Source organism: Sinohyriopsis cumingii, chromosome 14 (genome assembly GCF_028554795.1).
Source record: "Sinohyriopsis cumingii isolate HCF-2022 chromosome 14, ASM2855479v2, whole genome shotgun sequence".
Classification (NCBI taxonomy): Eukaryota; Metazoa; Mollusca; class Bivalvia; order Unionida; family Unionidae; genus Sinohyriopsis; species Sinohyriopsis cumingii.
In genome coordinates this window covers 42,550,961-42,574,383 of record NC_142974.1, presented here as the reverse complement: position 1 = coordinate 42,574,383, position 23,423 = coordinate 42,550,961, and the positions used below count along the sequence as shown (strand labels likewise).

At 33.4% G+C, this 23,423-nt stretch overlaps 1 protein-coding gene across 1 annotated transcript in view; it reads left to right on the top strand.

Moving 5' to 3' along the window:
* The first annotated feature begins 8,874 nt into the window (after window positions 1-8,874).
* Window positions 8,875-23,423, top strand: part of LOC149783638 (uncharacterized) — a 32,533-nt gene continuing 17,984 nt past the window's right edge. Inside the window, exons 1-4 of the mRNA XM_089932878.1 lie at window positions 8,875-9,053; window positions 9,800-9,915; window positions 16,769-16,866; window positions 16,975-17,122. Coding sequence (XP_089789004.1) covers window positions 8,875-9,053; window positions 9,800-9,915; window positions 16,769-16,866; window positions 16,975-17,122 — 541 coding nt within the window. The remainder of the gene's footprint in view (window positions 9,054-9,799; window positions 9,916-16,768; window positions 16,867-16,974; window positions 17,123-23,423) is intronic.

Sequence of the window (23,423 nt, the reverse complement as noted above, 5' to 3'; positions counted from 1 at the left end):
CATAATATGGACATTTTAGACATCGATTGCATTGAAAACCATTATATCACAAACATAATATTATGGACATTTTAGACATCAATTGCATTGAAAACCATTATATCACAAACATAATAATATGGACATTTTAGACATCGATTGCATTGACAACCATTATATCACAAACATAATAATGTGGACATTTTAGACATCGATTGCATTGAAAACCATTATATCACAAACATAATAATATGGACATTTTAGACATCGATTGAATTGACAACCATTATATCACAAACATCACAAACATAATAATATGAACATTTTAGACATCGATTGCATTGACAACCATTATATCATAAACATAATATTATGGATATTTTAGACATCGATTGCATTGGCAAACATTATATCACAAAGATAATAATATGGACATTTTAGACATCGATTGCATTGACAACCATTATATCACAAACATAATAATATGGATATTTTAGACATCGATTGCACTGACAACCATTATATCACAAACATAATAATATGGACATTTTATACATCGATTGCATTGACAACCATTATATCACAAACATAATAATATGGACATTTTAGACATCGAATGCATTGAAAACCATTATATCACAAACATCACAAGCATAATAATATGAACATTTAAGACATTGATTGTACTGACAACCATTATATCACAAACATAATAATATGGACATTTTATACATCGATTGCATTGAAAACCATTATATCACAAAGATAATAATATGGACATTTTATACATCAATTGCATTGACAACCATTATATCACAAACATAATAATATGGACATTTTAGACATCAATTGCATTGACAACCATTACATCACAAACATCACAAACATAATAATATGAACATTTAAGACATTGATTGCACTGACAACCATTATATCACAAACATAATAATATGAACATTTTAGACATTGATTGCATTGACAACCATTATATCACAAACATAATAAAATGGACATTTTAGACATCAATTGCATTGAAAACCATTATATCACAAAGATAATAATATGGACATTTTAGACATCGATTGCATTGAAAACCATTATATCACAAAGATAATAATATGGACATTTTAGACATCAATTGCATTGACAACCATTATATCACAAACATAATAATATGAACATTTAAGACATTGATTGCACTGACAACCATTATATCACAAACATAATGATATGAACATTTTAGACATCGATTGCATTGACAACCATTATATCACAAACATAATAATATGAACATTTAAGACATTGATTGCACTGACAAGCATTATATCACAAACATAACGATATGAACATTTTAGACATCGATTGCATTGACAACCATTATATCACAAACATAAAAATATGGACATTTTATACATCGATTGCATTGACAACCATTATATCACAAACATAATAATATGGACATTTTAGACATCGATTGCATTGAAAACCATTATATCACAAACATCACAAGCATAATAATATGAACATTTAAGACATTGATTGCACTGACAACCATTATATCACAAACATAATAATATGGACATTTTAGACATCAATTGCATTGACAACCATTACATCACAAACATAATAATATGAACATTTAAGACATTGATTGCACTGACAACCATTATATCACAAACATAATGATATGAACATTTTAGACATCGATTGCATTGACAACCATTATATCACAAACATAATAATATGAACATTTAAGACATTGATTGCACTGACAACCATTATATCACAAACATAATGATATGAACATTTTAGACATCGATTGCATTGACAACCATTATATCACAAACATAAAAATATGGACATTTTAGACATCGATTGCATTGACAACCATTATATCACAAACATAATAATATGGACATTTTAGACATCGATTGCATTGAAAACCATTATATCACAAACATAATAATATGAACATTTAAGACATTGATTGCACTGACAACCATTATATCACAAACATAATGATATGAACATTTTAGACATCGATTGCATTGACAACCATTATATCACAAACATAATAATATGAACATTTAAGACATTGATTGCACTGACAACCATTATATCACAAACATAATAATATGGACATTTTAGACATCGATTGCATTGAAAACCATTATATCACAAACATAATAATATGGACATTTTAGACATCGATTGCATTGACAACCATTACATCACAAACATCACAAACATAATGATATGAACATTTAAGACATTCATTGCACTGACAACCATTATATCACAAACATAATAATATGGACATTTTAGACATCAATTGCATTGACAACCATTATATCACAAACATCACAAGCATAATAATATGAACATTTAAGACATTGATTGCACTGACAACGATTATATCACAAATATAATAATATGGACATTTTAGACATCGATTGCATTGACAACCATTATATCACAAACATAATAATATGGACATTTTAGACATCGATTGCATTGACAACCATTATATCACAAACATAATAATATGGACATTTTAGACATCGATTGCATTGACAACCATTATATCACAAACATAATATGGACATTTTAGACATCGATTGCATTGAAAACCATTATATCACAAACATAATAATATGGACATTTTAGACATCGATTGCATTGACAACCATTATATCACAAACATAATGATATGGACATTTTAGACATCGATTGCATTGACAACCATTATATCACAAACATAATAAAATGGACATTTTAGACATCAATTGCATTGAAAACCATTACATCACAAACATAATAATATGGACATTTTATACATCGATTGCACTGAAAACCATTATATCACAAATATAATAATATGGACATTTTAGACATCGATTGCATTGACAACCATTACATCACAAACATCACAAACATAATGATATGAACATTTAAGACATTGATTGCACTGACAACCATTATATCACAAACATAATAATATGGACATTTTATACATCGATTGCATTGAAAACCATTATATCACAAACATAATAATATGGACATTTTAGACATCGATTGCATTGACAACCATTATATCACAAACATAATGATATGGACATTTTAGACATCGATTGCATTGACAACCATTATATCACAAACATAATAAAATGGACATTTTAGACATCAATTGCATTGAAAACCATTACATCACAAACATAATAATATGGACATTTTATACATCGATTGCATTGAAAACCATTATATCACAAATATAATAATATGGACATTTTAGACATCGATTGCATTGACAACCATTACATCACAAACATCACAAACATAATGATATGAACATTTAAGACATTGATTGCACTGACAACCATTATATCACAAACATAATAATATGGACATTTTAGACATCAATTGCATTGACAACCATTATATCACAAACATCACAAACATAATAATATGAACATTTAAGACATTGATTGCACTGACAACCATTATATCACAAAGATAATAATATGGACATTTTAGACATCGATTGCATTTAAAACCATTATATCACAAACATAATAATATGAACATTTAAGACATTGATTGCACTGACAACCATTATATCACAAACATAATGATATGGACATTTTATACATCGATTGCATTGAAAACCATTATATCACAAACATAATAATATGGACATTTTAGACATCGATTGCATTGAAAACCATTATATCACAAACATAATAATATGGACATTTTAGACATCGATTGCATTGAAAACCGTTATATCACAAACATAATAATATGGACATTTAAGACATTGATTGCACTGACAACCATTATATCACAAACATAATGATATGGACATTTTAGACATCGATTGCATTGAAAACCATTATATCACAAACATAATAATATGGTCATTTTAGACATCGATTGCATTGACAACCATTATATCACAAACATAATAATATGGACATTTTATACATCGATTGCATTGACAACCATTATATCACAAACATAATAATATGGACATTTAAGACATGCATTGCACTATGATAACAAAATAACCCACAAACATATGTAATAATAATAATAATAAAACTAATAATAATAATAATGTGGATGGACATTTTTTGGAAATTTGTTATACTATGAAACCCCATTATCTCATATATTTAAGTACTGGCAAAACCATAAAGTAAAAAAAAGATCACTTTTGTTTTAAGTTTGAGAGTAATGCCCAAGTATGTAAAAATGATAAAGGTTCAATGCCATAAAAAATGACACAGTAGGACATTGATGTCTATGTCTAAAACCCATAATTTGTGATTCATGTATATTCTTCAGTATTATTAATTCCTGGTTGTTAATGTTGGCCTCCAATCTGAAAGTTCCATCAAGCCTGCATGTAAATTGTTTCCACAGTTAATGTAATTGGTCATTTATATAAAAAAAACTAATTTGCCATTCTTTTTTTTGTTTATAACAAAATGAGTCAATATAGACATAATGAACAATTCTGATTTTCATTTTACATTGTTCCTCATCAGTTGTTACCTGAATCTGATAAGTGTTTAAGAAAGAAGGTCTTAGATATGTTGGGGCTTAGAAATCTGTTTGTGGTCTTTGATTGGTATGTTAGGTTTCTTATTTTAATCCTTATGTTTTTGTCATGCACATGAAGTTTAGGTGGGGGAAAAGTCCATTGGTATAATTAAAATCCATAAAGATTATAATATTTTGAAACTACCTGTAATTTGTTTCCTTAAAATGGGTTTTAAAATTGTTTTCAGATGTGGGTTTTGTACCATTTGTGTTCAATGTCATTATACTATTGAGCTTAGTTATGGAATTGTTTGATGTTCCAGCTTAAACTCAAGAAATCAATATAGTCTGATATCAGACAGGGTTAATTCTTAGCCATCTTCAAACATTTTGTAAATGCTGCATGGACTGTATGTATCTAAGAGCAAATGGTTGGCTTGTCTGATGCATAAAGGTATCATCAGATAAATATGTTATTATCCATTATTGATCATTTTACAGAAGTCTAATGTTATTGTGTAACATGTTTGTCTGTCTGTCTGTCTGTCTGTGTCTGTCTCTGTCTCTCTTTCTCTCTCTCATTGTCTCCTGTAAGCTGAAGATTGGATATAGTTGGATATAGCAGATCCTTAAGTCCAGACCATAATTGCTCTCAAGGCTTAAAACTTGTGCTTGTTATGTGTGTTATAATTTTATGTTACTTTTCACTATTTCATGTGACATTGTAGGCACAAAGGGAAAAAAGAGGAGATCAACTGTTGGCCAAGATGGACCCAGATCCAAACGAACCCGGTTACATCAACAAGGTTTGAGCTGGACATTTGAGTTATTTATCTACTGTTATTCTATGGTGTGAAAAAGAAGATATTCAGATGAACATTAATAGTCAACGTAGCAACTAAATAGTTCAAACTTGTCTTTGCCTTCCAGTTTCAGTACAGCTTTGAATTTGAATTCACAAGCTAACATATTTCAGTTGCCTAGGTAAGTGATCTCAGACATACTTTGGCCTCTTGTGAACAAGTTTTGTCTCATTGGGATGATGTTGTCACTAATTACATGTCTATCTGCCTAAAATATTTTCCTTTAAAGAGCATAATTCTCAGACTATTCAAGGAATTTCAAACAAATTTTATATATTTACTGACCAAGCATACAGAGGACTTATGATTCAATTTTTTTTTTATTGCCATGGAAGTAAAGTGTGGCATAAAGAAGTATATAAATTGAGAATGCTACACTAAATGATGCTAGTATAAGTTGTTTTAAAAATTCAGAGTGCTCAGCCATTGGGTATTTTCAATAGGAATCTAAGATAAGCAGAGGGCAAGGGGTGGGGGTGGGGAATTTCATTTCATGATGTCTTTTGTTTGGACAAGTTTTCAGTATTTTTAGCTCCTGTGGTCACAGTCCAGCAGAGCTTATGGCTTAGCCTGGTGTTGGGCATCTGCCTATCTTTTAGCACAAGTTTCTTATTGCTACTTCCCCCAAACTACTGATAATATTGCAATGAAGCTATTTACACACAGGAGTAGGTCACAGCTGTGACAAAAGTATTGACATGTGACAGGTCTGGCTTTTTTTCACTTATTAACTAGACACATATTCTTTGCAACAAACATTTTCTCCATGGTTTTCATAGTAAAAATGCTTTAGAGACCCATGCCTGCAGGAAGGGGAAGTTTTAGACCAGCCCTTCTGGGGTGGACTGTAACACTGCTAAGGTGCCCTGAGAGTTTGGACAATCCACAGTGTGTGGTGGGGTGGGTGAGCTCAGACAACTTTTTAGCAGCATTTTGGCTTTTATTTGCATGCTTCTGGGAAGTGGACTTCAAACACATTAAAATTCATTCTGAGGTTTGGAAATGCTTACCTAAATTACTGATCTTTTACACTAACAGATGATATAGATACCAAAGCAGCCAGTTCGAAAATACTTTTACCTCCATTACACTCAAACTAGAAAAAGGGTGGTGGTCATGCAGATTGATTTGCATGGTTGTCCCAAAAACACAGTGCATTTGTGCCTACATGAAAATGGTGCACATTCATCTTGTAGTAACTTTCAGCCTTGCAGTACCTGGTTGTGTTCTGACACTGAGACTAAAATCAAGATTTATTGCAAATAATTGTAATGTAATAGATGTGAATAATATCTATACTCTATGTTGTGTTTAAATATGGCTCACACAGAATGAATCATGCAATTCCATAAACTTCATTATTGTGAGCATGGGGTGAGCCTACCTTCTGACATCATAGGTAACTACTATGAAACCATTTGCTGAATACGTTTAGATAAATTATAATATTTACACACAATTTCCATGAGAAATTCTTTATTTTTTACCATTCTTAAATAAGTCTAGGCGATATCTAATGTCATTGTTGATAGCATGTAATGCAAATTTTAAGTAGCACTAGTTGTTTTTGTCAAGCAGTCAGCATGTAATGCAAATTTTAAATAGCACTAGTTGTTTTTGTCAAGCAGTCAGCACGTAGTGCAAATTTTAAATAGCACTAGTTGTTTTTGTCAAGCAGTCAGCATGTAATGCAAATTTTAAGTAGCACTAGTTGTTTTTGTCAAGCAGTCAGCATGTAATGCAAATTTTAAATAGCACTAGTTGTTTTTGTCAAGCAGTCAGCACGTAATGCAAATTTTAAATAGCACTAGATGTTTTTGTCAAGCAGTCAGCATGTAATGTGTCTTGGAAAATTTACTCCGCATAATGGCATGATAAGTTAAGTGTAATTACTTTGTAAACTGTGTGATAAAACTGGATATTCATGTTCGGAAACTATCATTTTTGCAGCAGCATGTTGGATAGCCAGAGTTTATATTTCCATGAAAAATGAAATTTTTGAGTAAGGATGTTCTTTTTGATATAATAGTAATTTTCATAGGAAAATTTGTGATGTGTGAGTTGGCAATGTTTTCAGATGGTAATTTCTTTTTATGTAGGTAATTATTATTCATTACTTTTCTCTTAGAAAATTGTTTGCTTTATCACTGTTGTTACCAGCCATAACTGTTATTAAATGGGAGTCAACATTTGTTTGGGAACATAAATCACTTGACAGAAATGAGGTAGATCATATTTACGAATTGTTTGCATAAAGATAAATGATAAAGTTATTGACCAGTATAGGTCATAGTTTCCATGGATTTTTGGCTACAAAATATAGACCATCATTTGACTTGGTATTTCTGTCTGGAATGATGTCTGAGACTTTAATTATACATGTAATTGGGAGTTGCCTCTTTATTCTTGTGTCTTCAGGAGAAATTGTACCGGTATTCTATTTCTTAAAAAATATTCATTGGAATGTTCAAGGTTTGGACTGCATTTGAATGCAGGTACCTCGGCAACTATCATGATCAGTATTTGCGCACTGATTTGTTGTTGCTTGCTGATGTGTTTGAGGAACATCGTGACACTGCTATGCATATGTACAAGGTCGATCCTGCACATTACTTCTTGTGACTAGGTATGACATGGGATGGATTGTTGTCCAAAACCAAAATTGAGTTGAAATTGCTCACTGACATTGACCTGCATATATTTTGTTGAGTGGTCACTTTGTGGCGGGATTTTTCTGGCAAGTCACAGACATGCTTGTGCCAGCAACCCAGACATGGATCATGAGTATGACCCTGCTGTCTAGATGACAATAGTCTCCATTAGTGGACAGTGATGCAACTGTTGCCAGTTGGTGGATTGATCCTAGATACATTGACCTGCAAAAACACATAAACAGTCAGAACATAACAAAGACTATGATACTTCTTCCTAACATTTACATGACTCAGACAATGATTATCAGCTGTCGCCATAAGCGCTTTTGTAGCCCGGTACCCGGTTGTCTCCATATCAGTGTGCAATCATTGATGAATCTGGATGTAAAAACACTGAATGCACCAAACTAATACAAAGTCTCAGAACCAAATAAAATTGTGTACTGCGTGTACAAAACCTCAGCTGTATCTGTGATTGGGTATGCATATAACCAAGATCCACTGAGTGCTTCAATTTGCCAGCATGCCCTGTATATCCAGATCAATATTATTCTGAGAACAAAGGCCACCAATGACTTTGAGAAGGACTTTTTCAAGCTCATGAACAATGCTGTGTTTGGGAAAACCATGGAGAATCTGCACAAATGAATTCATTTACATTTTGATGGTGTTAGTGAACAAGGCAAATTTAGAAGGTTCATCCCTGACTCGATCTTTGAATCCAGAAAAATCTTTGATGGTGGACTTATTGCCCTTCACAGTAAAAGTTGAAACTAATGCTGACAACACCAATCTGCCTTGGATCTTATGAAATAGTCTTGTTGAAGTTGCTCATGTACAAGGTTTACTATGACAAGATCAAACTGTTTTATGAGGATCAGGTCAACATGCTGTACACCAACAATGACTTGTTGCTGATGCATATCACCATCGATGCTGTGTATGTGGACATGGTACAGCCATGCTTGGTCAATGAATTTGATAGCATCAGTGAGGTCTCAGAATCAGACAAGTGGGTTATCCCTTCAGTGACAGACCTGCCAACCCTTATGATTTTGCCTAAGTCTTACAAAAATTACCAGACTTATGGTATGAAAGCAGAAACTACAGAAAAATGATCATTGCCTAAAAATCCGGAAATTTTTTTCTCATCCGTGTTTGATTTGGATCCCGGTTTTATTTTAGAATTAGTGAAATTAGTCAGATGCCTTAAGGTCTCACTGGACAGTTTATCTGGTGAATTTTCATCCGACAATGACCTATTGCAGAAAAATGAGAATAATTTTACACTGAAGATACAAAATAAAAACAAACTAATGATTTTTGTAGAAAGCATACATGTGAACATTTAACATCTGAATTGCCATGGAATAATCAATATACATGTAATGATGCAATCAACAAAATATTTCAGGTGTTTTTAGTAGGGCAATACCAAGGTGTTTAATAAACTGTAAGCTTAGTTTGCCAATGACATTCATGGAGTGGATCAGAAATCCACAAACGATACCTACATGGTTATTAATCAGAACACAGCAAATGCATTCCCAACATTGCATGCAAAATATTTAAAATTGTTAAGAGCTTTATTTGTTTATTTATATATTTTATTTGTATTTGATATATTTCCTGATTTTTTAATTTACACCTTAAGGTGTATTGTTTTGTTAATTTATATAACTTATTCTGTTAAAATTCATGAATCCTGTATTGTAAAATTATTGTTTTAAAATTATAACAAGGTTTTCCAAATCATAGAGGTAGGAAGGTCAGCCAATGCACAGTAGATCTTGAGGATAATGTGGTCCCTCTCTTGAAAGCCTCCCACCCCCTTCTGACCAGCATCCCCCACTTTATATGGACAGAATATCATGGTAACACTTATTTGTGTTCAGAAGTCCACTTCTAATATAGCCAGTGGCTCGTATATTAGTGCAAAATTTGTCAGAATTACCCCTCACAAGCAAGCCTCATGAATGACCTGATAATGGAGTTTATTAAAATAAATCTTGAATATTTGTTGATTTCTCAGTTTAGTTCTTTGACATTTGTTCAAACATACTGTAACTTTAATTCAGTCTAAGAGTAAGTAACCCAATTATCATTGCTACAATTCAGATCAAAACAGCTTAAAAGAAAAACTGGTAAGCTGGCCATTGTGACATCTCCTTAATAAATTACAAAATGTACTTGAGGTTATACCAGACTTAAAAAGTCCATCTCATGACAAGCTCACTTCCTTTGTAATGACTGAGCATAATGCATAATAACTACAGATTGCCAATGAAGGAACAAGTTCTTGCAAAATGTCAGAAATTCTCAACTTAGAAAAGTGAAAGCAGTTCGACTAAAAGAAAAGGTGGAGTCCTTTGATGACTGCTGAAAATTTGATTTCATCGAGATTCCAATAAGCATCATCAGGTATACATTCCACTGCAATGGGAAAATGAAAGGGATGAACAATGCTAGTTGGAACCAAATGTTTGTATCCTGACTTTATTGACAAGTTACAACCAAATGTTTGTATCCTGACTTTATGATCAATATGCAACCAAATGTTTGTACCCTGAATTTATCGACAAGTTGAAATCTAATGTTTGTACCATGACTTTATTGACAAGTTCCAACCAGATGTATGTATCCAGACTTTATTGACAAGTTGCAACCAAAAGTAGGTACCCAGACTTTATTGACAAGTTCCAACCAGACAAGTTGGTTTGTACCAGGATTAATGATTATCTGATTATTTATAATTATTGAAAATAACATACATACAAATTTTGTATTGCCTTGATTCCATAACGTCCCAATGATTTATAAATTAAAATATTAAATATTGAACCTTTTTAATGCCTTGTATACTTTTATACTTTTTACTTACATATGTCTTGCTCCCCATCTAGAATGGCAATCACTTTCATACTACAGATGGGTACTTTAACAGGGCAAGAACTGTATAAACCCATACTTGTAGTGTCATCAAAACAGTAGAAATGAGGTTTACAGAATGATAACAAGTATAGCCAATGAGATGCAAGATCATCTAATTAATAAATATGGATCTCACTCACTATCAATTCCTTCAAGAGCTTGATGATATAAGCACACATTCCAAGATTGATCAAGATTGGATCAGAAGTGTGTCCCATATTCTGTTAAGAAGCTAAGCCAATCAGAGGCATGATTACCTCATTAGTATGCATGGATATCTCATTATCTAATTCATTTGAGACCTTAATGATACAAGCATATATTCCAAGTTTGAGTAAAATATGGCCTCCAGAACAGCAGTGCAATTAGCCAATCAGACATAACAAATCTTTGTCATGATGCATGGATTTCACTCTTTATCAAACTTGTCTAAGATTTTGATTACATACACTCATGTTCCAAGTTTGATTGAAATCAGTTAAGAAATATGAACTCTAGAATTGCAACAAGCAGGATGGATGGTTTTATAAAAGTTTATATTATTATTTTTGAAAGGTAAATCAATTTCTAGATCAGAAGTCTATTTCATTATTTTTGGTTTCTCTTGATTAATCCTATGGAAAAAAGTGAATTTTATTTTTGAACCTATTCAGATTTGTATTAATGTGCAAGTTAACCTGCTGTACACAACAATTTAGATGCTGTGTATTACCTTTAGTGTAGCAATTTTGACCACTGTACTTTGAAAGCTATAATGTGTTTAATGTCATTTTTTAGTGTAAACCCATATATGCTTTATCTTAGGGTAAGGATATTTTCAGTAGGTTTTGTGCCATTTGAAAATTACAGCATTATTAGCAGTGCACCATTTTTACTTATTTTTCATTCCGAAATGTGAGATAAAGATTCCATCATTATGTGTCAGTATAACAAAAAGAAACTTTCATACTTGTGATCAAAATTTAGCATCAAATACTTGGCACAATCTTGTCTTATGCAAAATTATGACCCTTTTTGGGGAATTTTTCTATCCTATACCATTACATATGATGGATTCTATTAATCAAACTTAAAAGTAATTGTATTTGTGACTGGCAGGATGACTGTACCCCCACTCTCATCCCACCCATGTACACAAATGCATATGAGCATTCTCAACATGTGTGAGATCTGGAAATTGTAAATATTTGGTAGGATTTGTGTCTACACATGTCCATCTAGTTTGACCCTTGAAATAAAGTCAGCAACTATCTTTTTATTTGTTCTAGATGACCCTGTTCTGACTCCATTTCTACAACTTGTGCCACGAGGCCCAATGCTTGTTAGTACATGTGCAAATCAGGAATATGAGAATTAAGTCTTTGCATTGTCAGACACCTTGAAAGGTCATAAAGTCAAAATATGAAAATTACAAAATAAATCCAAATGCATTTATGTTAGTTTGTGTTGAGTGGTAAGTATGAAATCCAAAATGCAGTTTTAAATTGAGGTTAAGTAGGATTCTCGTTTTGTTATCATAATTTCATTCATATATTGCACCTGGCTGCCCATCGCAAGCATCAGCCAATACCAAGGTTTGCCTGTTCTATTAATAGGAATTATGTGTTTCATATAAGTAAATTGGTTGAATGGTTAAGGCCAGCACAACAGTTCCATGCTTTTTTTGACAGATAAACCCTGTTTAGGACAGAGATCATCTGTTGCCTTTATTCTATTGAATTTGCTGTGCAACACTGTGTACTAATTCCTCCTAAGTGTTTGACTTTGTTCTGATGCAGTATTCTTTAGACCATATCTTAAAGAAATTTAATAAGATTATTTAGAAGCTTGTCAAATAGCATAACACTACAGGTTGGTTCACAAATCATCAATCAAGTAAACTTGTGTCAAAATATGAATGCTACTGGACTACTACTAAATGTATGTGTAGTTTAATAGAGAGTTCCATAGTGTTGGCCTCATTTTCCTAATAGTCTTTACAGTACACTTGATGTTAATCTTTGGTTTTACAATAGTGGCTAAAATCCTTTTTGTTCCATGCACTCCAACTAAAACCTCTAGGACCCTTGATATTCTTTCTCCATCCCATCTCATGAAAATGTAAAAGAATGGAACATGCACAATTTTGAGCAGAAATTTCATCCAGGGGTTTATGACTTTGGGAGTGAAAAGAGCATTCCAGGTTTCTTCCCATGACTTGCTAATGCAAGGATAGAGTTTCCATGCCCAACCATGTTAATGGTATATTATTTTGTTCAAAATTCCTGGTTAGATTTTAATCCATACAAATAGCATTGGTTATAAACCAACTGGTGTCTCTTTGGTGCAGGGAGCTGTCACTGAAAAACTTTTTGATATCTGGTTGGGCATAAATGACTGGTGATTTCTGATTCCAGAAAATCTGGTGCCAAGTTAACAACAGTCAATTTGAAAATCATATAGTCACTGAAGACAATCAAAGATAAGTTTAACTTTCCACATTTGGAAGACAAAAATGGTCTTATCTTGAATTTCAGGAAATTCTTTCAGCCAATCATGCATCAGTTCCTTCAATGGACTCTTGGTTTATTGAAAGACTTTTTATGATGTCTAGTTCATCATAAATGAAAATAATGCCATTCTGACCTTGAATATGGCCACCACAATGGCCATCTTTAAAATCTTATTCTCACTACCTCAGTTAGATGTCAATATCTACATTGTGCTTACACCAGAAGACTTTTTATGATGTCTAGTTGGTCCTAAATGGCAATGATATTCAATATGGCCACCATGGCAGCCGTGTTGACAAACTTGCTATTACTTCTCGAAAATGGAAACTCATATCAGATTGCTTGATTACTTGTTGGTTGTGTGATTTAAAGCCATATTTCAGCACATGATAGGTTATATATAGTAGTTAGTGTAACTGGTAGTGGAAGAGCCCTGTAAGAACCACTGATCCACAGGAATATACTGGCAAGTTTTCTCACATACCCATATTGATTGAGCCAAGACTTGAACCCACATAGACAGAGGTGATAGATGTCAGTGATCTGTGAAGGCAAACACCTTAGACCACTCATCCCCTGGCATTCCTCCACCCACCCACACACAACATGGTGTTTTGACCAGAAGACTTCTTGTAATGTCTTGTTCATTCCAAATCAAGATGGTATTGATCTGATGCCCAATGTCATCACCATCAAAATCTTGTTATCACTACTCATAAATGGAAAGTCATTTTGAAATCGGGTCTGATTGGTTCTAAATAAATAAGATGCAAACTGACCATCAACAAGGTCACCATGATAGTCATCTTGAAAATATGGTTATCTCTATGTCCAGATGGATGGCTATGTCAACATGGGGTCTTCACGGATAAATTTCATATGATACCTGATTGGTTCTATATGGAACTGGCACTAATCATACATCCAGTATGGGTGTCATGACATCTGTTTTGAACATTTTGCTGTCACTGCTTCCCCTGACTGGATGGTGTTATTGCCATGGGGTTTTCACCAAAAGACTTTTAATGATGTCTACTTGGTCCTAAATGTAAAGGATGCCACTGTTCCATCAAAATGTCCACTATGGCGGTGAATATTAATATTTTTTATTACTGAAGAATGTCAGATATGGCATCAGCACTCAGCAGTTAAAAGCAAAAAATAGTCTTATCTTGACATCCTGAAAGCTCTGTTTTGCCCAGTAGAATGTCAGTACTTTCAAGGACACTTGTTTTAGTAAAAATAGGGAAGTAATCTCTGATAAGGACTATTAAGAATCACTTGTTTGCCATGGAGTCCCACATCCACAAAGTCTTGGGTTGGGATTTCAGTGGTTTACAAGTTATTACTGGGAGAAGGGTGGGTGGGCAGGGGTTAAGGACAGACCCAGTAATTCATGCCGACTGTATAGTTGTTTGACAAGTTGCTAAATCATTTCTGGAACACAACCTTCCAGGTTACTGATACCTGGTGAACCAGGCCCAGAACAGTGTCTGCCATCTTACTAGTACCTGGTCAATCACTGCTGAAACACTAGCTGCCAGCATATAGAAACCATGCTGAGTCGATATTACATTGTGACTTTTCAAAATAACAATCTTTATTGGGATGGTTGGGTGCAGTTGCTAAAAATGGAGAAATTTGTTTAACATACTATCTCCTAATATGTTTAAAATTTATTTTAGATACACTGGAGAGGGAGATGGAGTGACTTTAAATTTGCTGGAAATTGTTTGGATCTTCCATGAAATAATGTAGCTGGTGCTGAAAATAGGAAGAAAAAATTACCAATTTTTTCCTTAAGTTTCCTTACATTAGAAATCTTTTTTTCTGTCATAGATTTGTTGGCATTTAGCACAAATAGAGAAAATTGAAATTGTGAATGCTTTGACTTACTGTGATTGAACTTGATAGATTACCACTGCCTTGCAACTTGTTCCACAACCAACACCTTTTCGACTAGTGTATAAAGCAGGTTAGCAACTTCAGGCCAATTTGGGTCTCATGTTGATAGTGTGCTCCATATAATGTCTATCATAAGATGGTTAAGAGATCAACTCAGTGGGCATTATAACATGTGGCATATGTTTGTGTGTTTGTGACTAACACATTGAAAGCCCTGTTTTTGTAATATATATATATATATATATATATATATATATATATATATATATATATATATATATATATATGGATCACTATCAATTTAAACATATTTATTCTAATCAGTCTAGGATCTCGGAATCCCCCCTCCCCATAAGCTGTTGTTTACCACATTCTTTATTATAAGTTTAGTAACAGATTTTATTTGTTTAAAAGTTAGAATATTTTAGAAAAAAACTTTGGACCTACATTCTAGGTCTTCTTTTTTGTCTTTGTTTTTGTATAATCTTGCTGCTTGATAAATTACTCATTTTTGACATAACATCAGAGCCAGAATCATTGTATTATTTTTTTCGGCTGCAAGTATTTATTAAAAGTATTATTTTCTATAATTACAAGTGCACAAAAATATTCTTGGACAGAGATATTAAACTGTAATTATAGTGAATTCCAGCAATGACATCTTTGACTAAAAACTGTTTGCACATCATCACACTTCAGACCACTGGTAAATTAGTATATTCGAAATTACAGGCACATTAACACCTTTAGCATTTTATCGTATTATGGAATACCAGCAGAATTTTATATGTATTAACCTTTTGCACTTTTTGGGATTTAAATCGCATTTCTTTATGTTCTTTTTAAATATTAACCTTGAATTATCATGAAAATGAATTACCTGTTGAATTTTACAAAACCAGTTGGTTTTCGCTCATTCTATTAGTTTAAGACCATAGGGTCGTATTATATATAGTAAGCATTTTAGAAACTCTCATTGTTATGTCTTGTACCCTAATTCATTGATTTATATTAGTTAACATTTCTTTAATCATATGTAAGAGAAAATCGTTGCTACAGAGTTCTATTTGAAATGCACTGCTGGCCTAGAGAGACTTTTTGGCTGTGGTTGATACACTTCTGTTTCCATATTGAATTAGAGAACTGATAAAAGTGTGAACACAATAATGACTGCAACATATTGCAAGTTCTCGTCCTTTTGGAAGAAACAGAAACTAGAAAAAAATTCTGAAAATGAAAGAAAAATCATATTACAACCGTCGTTAATGAGGAAAAAATGTTTTACGTGAGAAAAGTGCATTAGAGAGCTCTGAATACTGATGAATATGAAATAAAAAGTTGGCAGATGTTATGTGATATTTATCGTTGTTTTCTTAAATCTTCTTTTGATCTGGAATAGCTGAAGGGAAGATGTGTAAAAATTCTGTTGAGTGTGAACAGTACTTCATGGGAGTGGCTCTCATCACAGGACAGAGGAGCAAGGATCCCAACACACAGGTCTGTAGTTTGAATAATTTTAGCTAGTTTTAAAATAATCGATATTATGATCTGATGCTGCGAGTTCTGGATATGATTTGATATGATACAACAATATCTTCTCATTAGGTTGGAGCATGCATCGTGAATAAAAAGAGACACATAGTGGGAATTGGGTATAACGGAATGTCCGATCATGCTGGGGGCTTAGATGGGAATGATAAAATGTTTCCGTGGTGGAAGGCACCTAAATTTGATAAAAACAAATACTTGTATGGTAAGTCTCTCTCTCTCTCTCTCTCCCACACACCCACACACACCCCACAGGTTTATGCTTCCCCATCATAATCCTTTTCCCAGTTTTCACACAATGTTACAAGTCATGGAGACATTAAATCCTTGGCAGGTTCTGGGCCACTTGATCTTTAACCTTTAGCTTATGCCACTGGTCCTCAAACTACAACAATATAAGTTTGAACAACTTATGTTCAGACTAGTTGTTATGCAGATATACCTATGTGTCACTGACCTTCAAATCTTTACTAGAAAGCCCGGGTTATTTACATTCCAAATAGTTGTTATAATAATAAAAATACAAGGCCACCTTAGGCCTCTGGTTGTCAGTCCTTATGATGTAAACCTCAGCTACTTGTGGTCAAATTATTTGTTATAAGAATAAAACCTATGGTAGCGATTGTCAAAATAGATGCTATATCAGCATGTAACCTGGTCTACTAGTCGTCAGGTTAGACACTGTAGGAACCTTTGATTTAGGGATATAACAACTACTTCTACAACAACAGGACACTCTCACATGCACACACACACACAAATATACATAGACGTCTAATGTATCAATTTTGATTATAATTTCAAACTCTCTATTAAATTATTGACACAAATATTATACCATATTTACAAATCACTATTCTATTGTTTGCTATTTTTATCAAGAGGATCCTAAATTTGAATATTAATTTTATTTTCCCCCAATTTGCGAAGTTTTCTAGAATTATTATTCTTACGTTATATGTGCTGTACCCTTTAAGGTCATGTGAGTTTTGTATCAAGCACACGCATTTTGATGACACTGCTGTACAATTTTTGTGGACCTTATTATCAAAGTTAGAATATATTGATTTAGATCATATCACTGATCTATGGACATGTCACCAATTGAGGCAATCAATGAAGGAAATATGTCTATGTATGGATTAACTCAATATATTATTGTACTAAAGACACGTATGGAGCACTCTGATATAACATAGATCACATATAATCTGAAAATGAAAGTATATGTTCTTGCTTAAGGCTAATTTTCCGACTTTTATAATCGGAGAATTAATTTTAGTAGACCATATAGTGTGTAAATTAGAAGTCTTAAAGTGAGAGAATATTGAAAGAATATGTTTCAAAGAGGAATGATATGCAGATAGCAAGCAAGACGATGTCTTCAAGACTGAGAATATTTTTCAAGTAAAGCTAATAAATGGCAAAAATTTATGCCGGTAGAGTGGAAAAGTTATGATGAATCTTTTATTTGTTTTGTGACTTGAAAGCAAACTTGTTTCACAGTAGAAGGCACTGAAGAATTATAAAACTTAAAAGATTATTGTAATATCCCTGTGTAATAAATTATATATTATAAATAGAAATAATTACATGTGTGATTTTTCAAATTATTACTATTCCAGAAATGTAACGTTGAAATATTAAATAAACACAATGACAAAAAAAATTGAGAATACAGCTTTATATATAACATGCATTATAACGATAACAAACCCTGAAGACAATACAGGTTACGGTATCTTTTCTCACAGGTCGAGGAAAGAACAAGTTTAATATGGTGTAGGGATGAGTCGAGAACGACTAATCCAGATGCGTTTATAAGCCATATCAAATGATTTCTTTCCATTGATTGAAACTATAACACGAATATGGTTTTGTATTTCTTTCAGATCCCTTCTTTTAATCTTTCAGAATGTTTGTAGGTTTAAACATTGTATGAAATTCAAAACGAAGTGAGATTTATGAAAGTTTGAGTCACTGTGAATAAAAAATGTTGACACACGTACGTCAGTGAAGACACCTATGTACGGACTTAATGGCTATATGGAACCAATGTAATATCAAATTGGTAAATACGAAATTGCAAATTATATATCAATATAAAACTATTTGTATGACTGGGCCATATGCCAATCAGTTCCCATTGCAAACATTAAATTTGCAGACAACAAACTTAAACAAATTGAATGTTTTGGAGTGATGATTAAAATACCTCAGAGATGTCTAGAAATAGCTCTACAAGTGCCAACACCATTATACGACTATTTGAAGGATTATCTTACATCCTAGTATGATGACTTATCTCCATTATAAAAGAAATTGACAGAAGATAAAAGGGTCACACACACCCATTCAGTACTTAAATTACTATGCATGTTAAAGATGAAGAAATATATGTTATTAGCTATCAAATTTGGAAGCTTTGTGTTCAGATGGGATTAAAACTCAAAACGATTTAAAGAGAAGTTACTTTTGTAAAATGCCTTGCTCAATATCATATGAAAAACTTTACATATCTTTGGGAGATAATGTATCCAATGAGTTTAAATGAAATTCTTTTCAGTCTTTGAGTAGTGATGTCCTTTAGAAAACAAATGGAAAACTTGAGAAAGAAAACTAATGGAAAAATATGTACTAATTAAGGGAAGTATTTTAGCTTCAAAAGGTTATTTAATTCACAAGAAGAGCATTGAAATATGAAGTTGTTAGTATTAGTTAAGTTCAAGAACAGTATAAACAAATTAGCCAGATAAGTGTATAATGATTTTCCAGTGCTAGAAATAAGCTGGACATCAACACGTTTCTGCACAATACCTAATTAGCTGCATCAGATTTTTCTGTTGGATCTGATGACTTTGTATTACAACTGATGTTTAAATTTAATTTCTTTGTACTCGAATAAGTGCTTTATCTTTCATTTCTTTCTCCCTGTACTCTTGGAATTTGAAACTAAAGTTGTTTTGACATCTTGAAAATATATTCGTAATTTATTTAACCCAAATCTTCAAAATAATCATGTAATTGAAATACCACTAAAATTTATTATTTTCAAATCTTCATCTTTAATGGTAAAGCTTGGTCTGTTTAAAGTAACTCTTTGTAATTTTATAGGGACAATTAACATTCTAAGAGATGCAATAACCGTGAAATACATTTGTAATAGTTATGGATTATATTAGGGAAGAACAGTGTAACATGATTCTTTGTAATATTTACTAGGACCAGGAATATGTAAAACAAAGTAGGTTTTAAAAATCTGCAAAATATATCAGATTCAGTAGATGTATATATGGATCTCACACTACCAAATCGTATCAAGTTAAACATGTACTTTGTTATGTATACTCTATCACTGTTAGCAGCAGAGGGGGCGAATCCCACAAAATATTTCGCTCAACAGAACCTTCTATCGAGGACATTTTAGATAGAGATATTATTTTCACAAAATAAACACTTCAAAGTCAGAAAAACATGACAAAATGGGCTTTCTCTGCTGACTTTGAAGTGTTATCTCATGAAAATATCTACCCGTACAACTATTTCTTGATACAAGGGTCTATCTTGCGAAAACACTCGGGGATGTTTAGCCCCTCTGCTGCTCTGTGAAAGTCCCTGGCAGAGTTTGCCTGTAGTCACCGTTTCTGCTGCTGTAAATTAAAAATTCAAGTTAACAATAATGGCCAACATTGGAGAAGCACATTCCGCCAGACTAGCTCGAGAGCGACTAGAAGCAATAAAAAAATTTCTTCCTGTACGAGATAGTGTAAGACAAAAATTACAAGCGCGGAAACAAGCACAAGTTGAATTTGCGACAGGTGCAGAAGAATTATTTAAACCCGTTACAACAGCTACTGAAAAAGCTGCGGCGATCACTGAAAGAGCTTTATTGGGAGATGAAAAGGGTATTCTTCCAGTGCTAAAACAAACCGCTGAGCAGACTGAAAAAATTGCTAGAAGATCCAAACAAACAAAAAAGATTTTACGAGATCTTCCAACTGATATAGTTGCAGCTCAACCTCCGCCCGTCGGCGAAGAAATACTTGAAGGCATTGAACAAATTCGTACTGAACTCGCGTCTAAACCAATAAAGGAAAATATTGGACTGATTGCAAAATTTAAGGGGGATTTTATTGAAGATCTTAGAAGTACTAAAAGAAAAGAATTGCCTGAAAAAATATTAATTAGTATGTTTGATAAACCTAGTATCTTAAATCCCGGTTTTGAAAAAGTAACCGACGACAATCTTATTAAGTGGATATATCGCATATATAAAAACAAAAAAACAGACCAGAGATGATGATTTAGAATACAGAGTTCTTGATGAAGAAATAAAGAGCCTTTATAAAGAGAAAATAAAACAAATAGCGCGCCAGCAGGAACTTTCATATCAACTTCCTCCACCTCTGCAACAAATAGAACAACAACAGTCTGCTTCGCCGGAACTTAAAAAAGATGTAAAAACCAAAAAACGACCACGATCTCCAGAAGTATTTTACGATGCACCCGACATCGGCGCAACTGGCAGTGGTTTGGGAATTACTTGTCCTGATAATATTATCAATGACGTGTCACGGTTAGAAGTTCTCATCGGAGGAAGACGTGCCGGAAATAACTCGCCAGAAATAATTAATGAAGCGGCTGATATCTGCCAGCGATTATTTCGCGGCGGCATCATGGATACTAGTATCTATCGAGAACTTATTGATGAACTCGCGAACAGCGATTAGAGAAATAACAATTAAATAAAATGATTGTACACAATTCTCATCGTATACCAGTTATGGTCAGGGTTGTGAACTCACGACTACCAGTATACATGATGACTTATGGAAACGGACTGGGCGATGTTGTTCGGGGTTTATTCGCGAGAATGGCACCTAAAGCAATACCGATTGCAAAACAATTATCAATGAAAGCTATTGACGTTATTAAAGATAAAGCTACTGGTGCTGTTGGTAGCGCTGCCGGTAAAGCATTTTTGGCAATCAAGGACAGACTAGCACAATTAATACGCGAACCTCAAAGAGGTTCGACGATAAAATTACCAGCCACCGCAGACATGCCCACGGATGTTAGTAAAGTAATAAATGAAGTCGCAAATCAAAAACTAGCAGCCTTGATAAATCCCGAACAAATAAACACAAGTTTGGCCCCGGGAAGTGGTCTTCGTTTTAGACGATAGCTTCTATAATAAAATGTTTAAACGGGAATCCGACCCATAATTCGACATAGACGAACCGGTCCTTAAAAATGAATCAGAGAACCAAATAAACGAGGACGAATTGAATTGCAGGTTCAGGATACAAGTAGATATTTCCTGCCCGCTATGGCATATATTGAAGTAGAAGGTGAAATTAAAAAATTAGATAACACAGACTACGGGGATGCGTTTAAAATCGGTTTTGTCAATAACGGAATTATGGCCTTGTTTAGTAGCGCCATATATATGATTGATGGAAAAAATCTCGAATCGATTCAGAATGATGTTGATGTTGCTACAACAATAATTGGTCTAGCGAGATACTCTGATGATTATACAAGATCAGCTGGTCCATCAATGATGTTTGCCAAGGACACTTCTAATCATCCTGACAGTGATCAGTACAATATTAGACGACCAAGAAATAGTGCCAATAACGCTGACGCTGATGTGTGGCCTGTGGTTCATGGTGCTAATGCAAATTTTAATTTAGGTTTTCATACGCGTAAATTAATGTTGAGCGGGAATAGTAGAAAATTTTCTTGTGCGATTCCGCTGTCGCATATCTTTGGATTTTGCCGAGATGTCCGAAAGGTATTTTTTGGAGCAAAACATACAGTCGTGCTTATTAGAAAAAATGACGATAATGATGCTTTATGGCGAGAAGCTGGTGGTAGTGCTGGTGATGCTGGTAAAGTATTAATAACAAAACTATCACTGTGGATGCCGGTAATGACTCCGGCAATTACTGAAGAACAACGACTGCTTTCTTTTATGGATCAAGGTGGTAAAGTGTTGTTATCGTGGCTTACAACAATCACAGATAGTATTCAAAGTACCATCAATGGTTCATTTACATGGCATATAGCATCACAGCAGGGGGTTTCCGCGCCGCGACATATTTTTATTGCTCTTCAAAATACTGCACGAGTAAACTCACAAACACATTCACATATGATATTTGATCAACTTGGTATCACTGACGTTTCTCTGAAAATAAACGGACATCAAGAACCGTCTGAGAACATACTGTTGCATTTTGGTAATAATCATGTTGCACGTGCATATCGACGATTGACAAAATATCTAGCGCGTGATCTAAATATCGATACTGGTTTGCAAATATCACAATTGGATTTTATCTCTCATTATCCAATCTATTACTTCTCGTTAGAGCATCTTGATTTAACTAGACAGTCTGTCGTTGATATACACTTTCGGGCTACCGTGAATAGAGATGTAGGAGCTATAGCTAATTACAGAGCAATCGCTGTTATACTTTCTGATAAAGCAATGTTGCTTG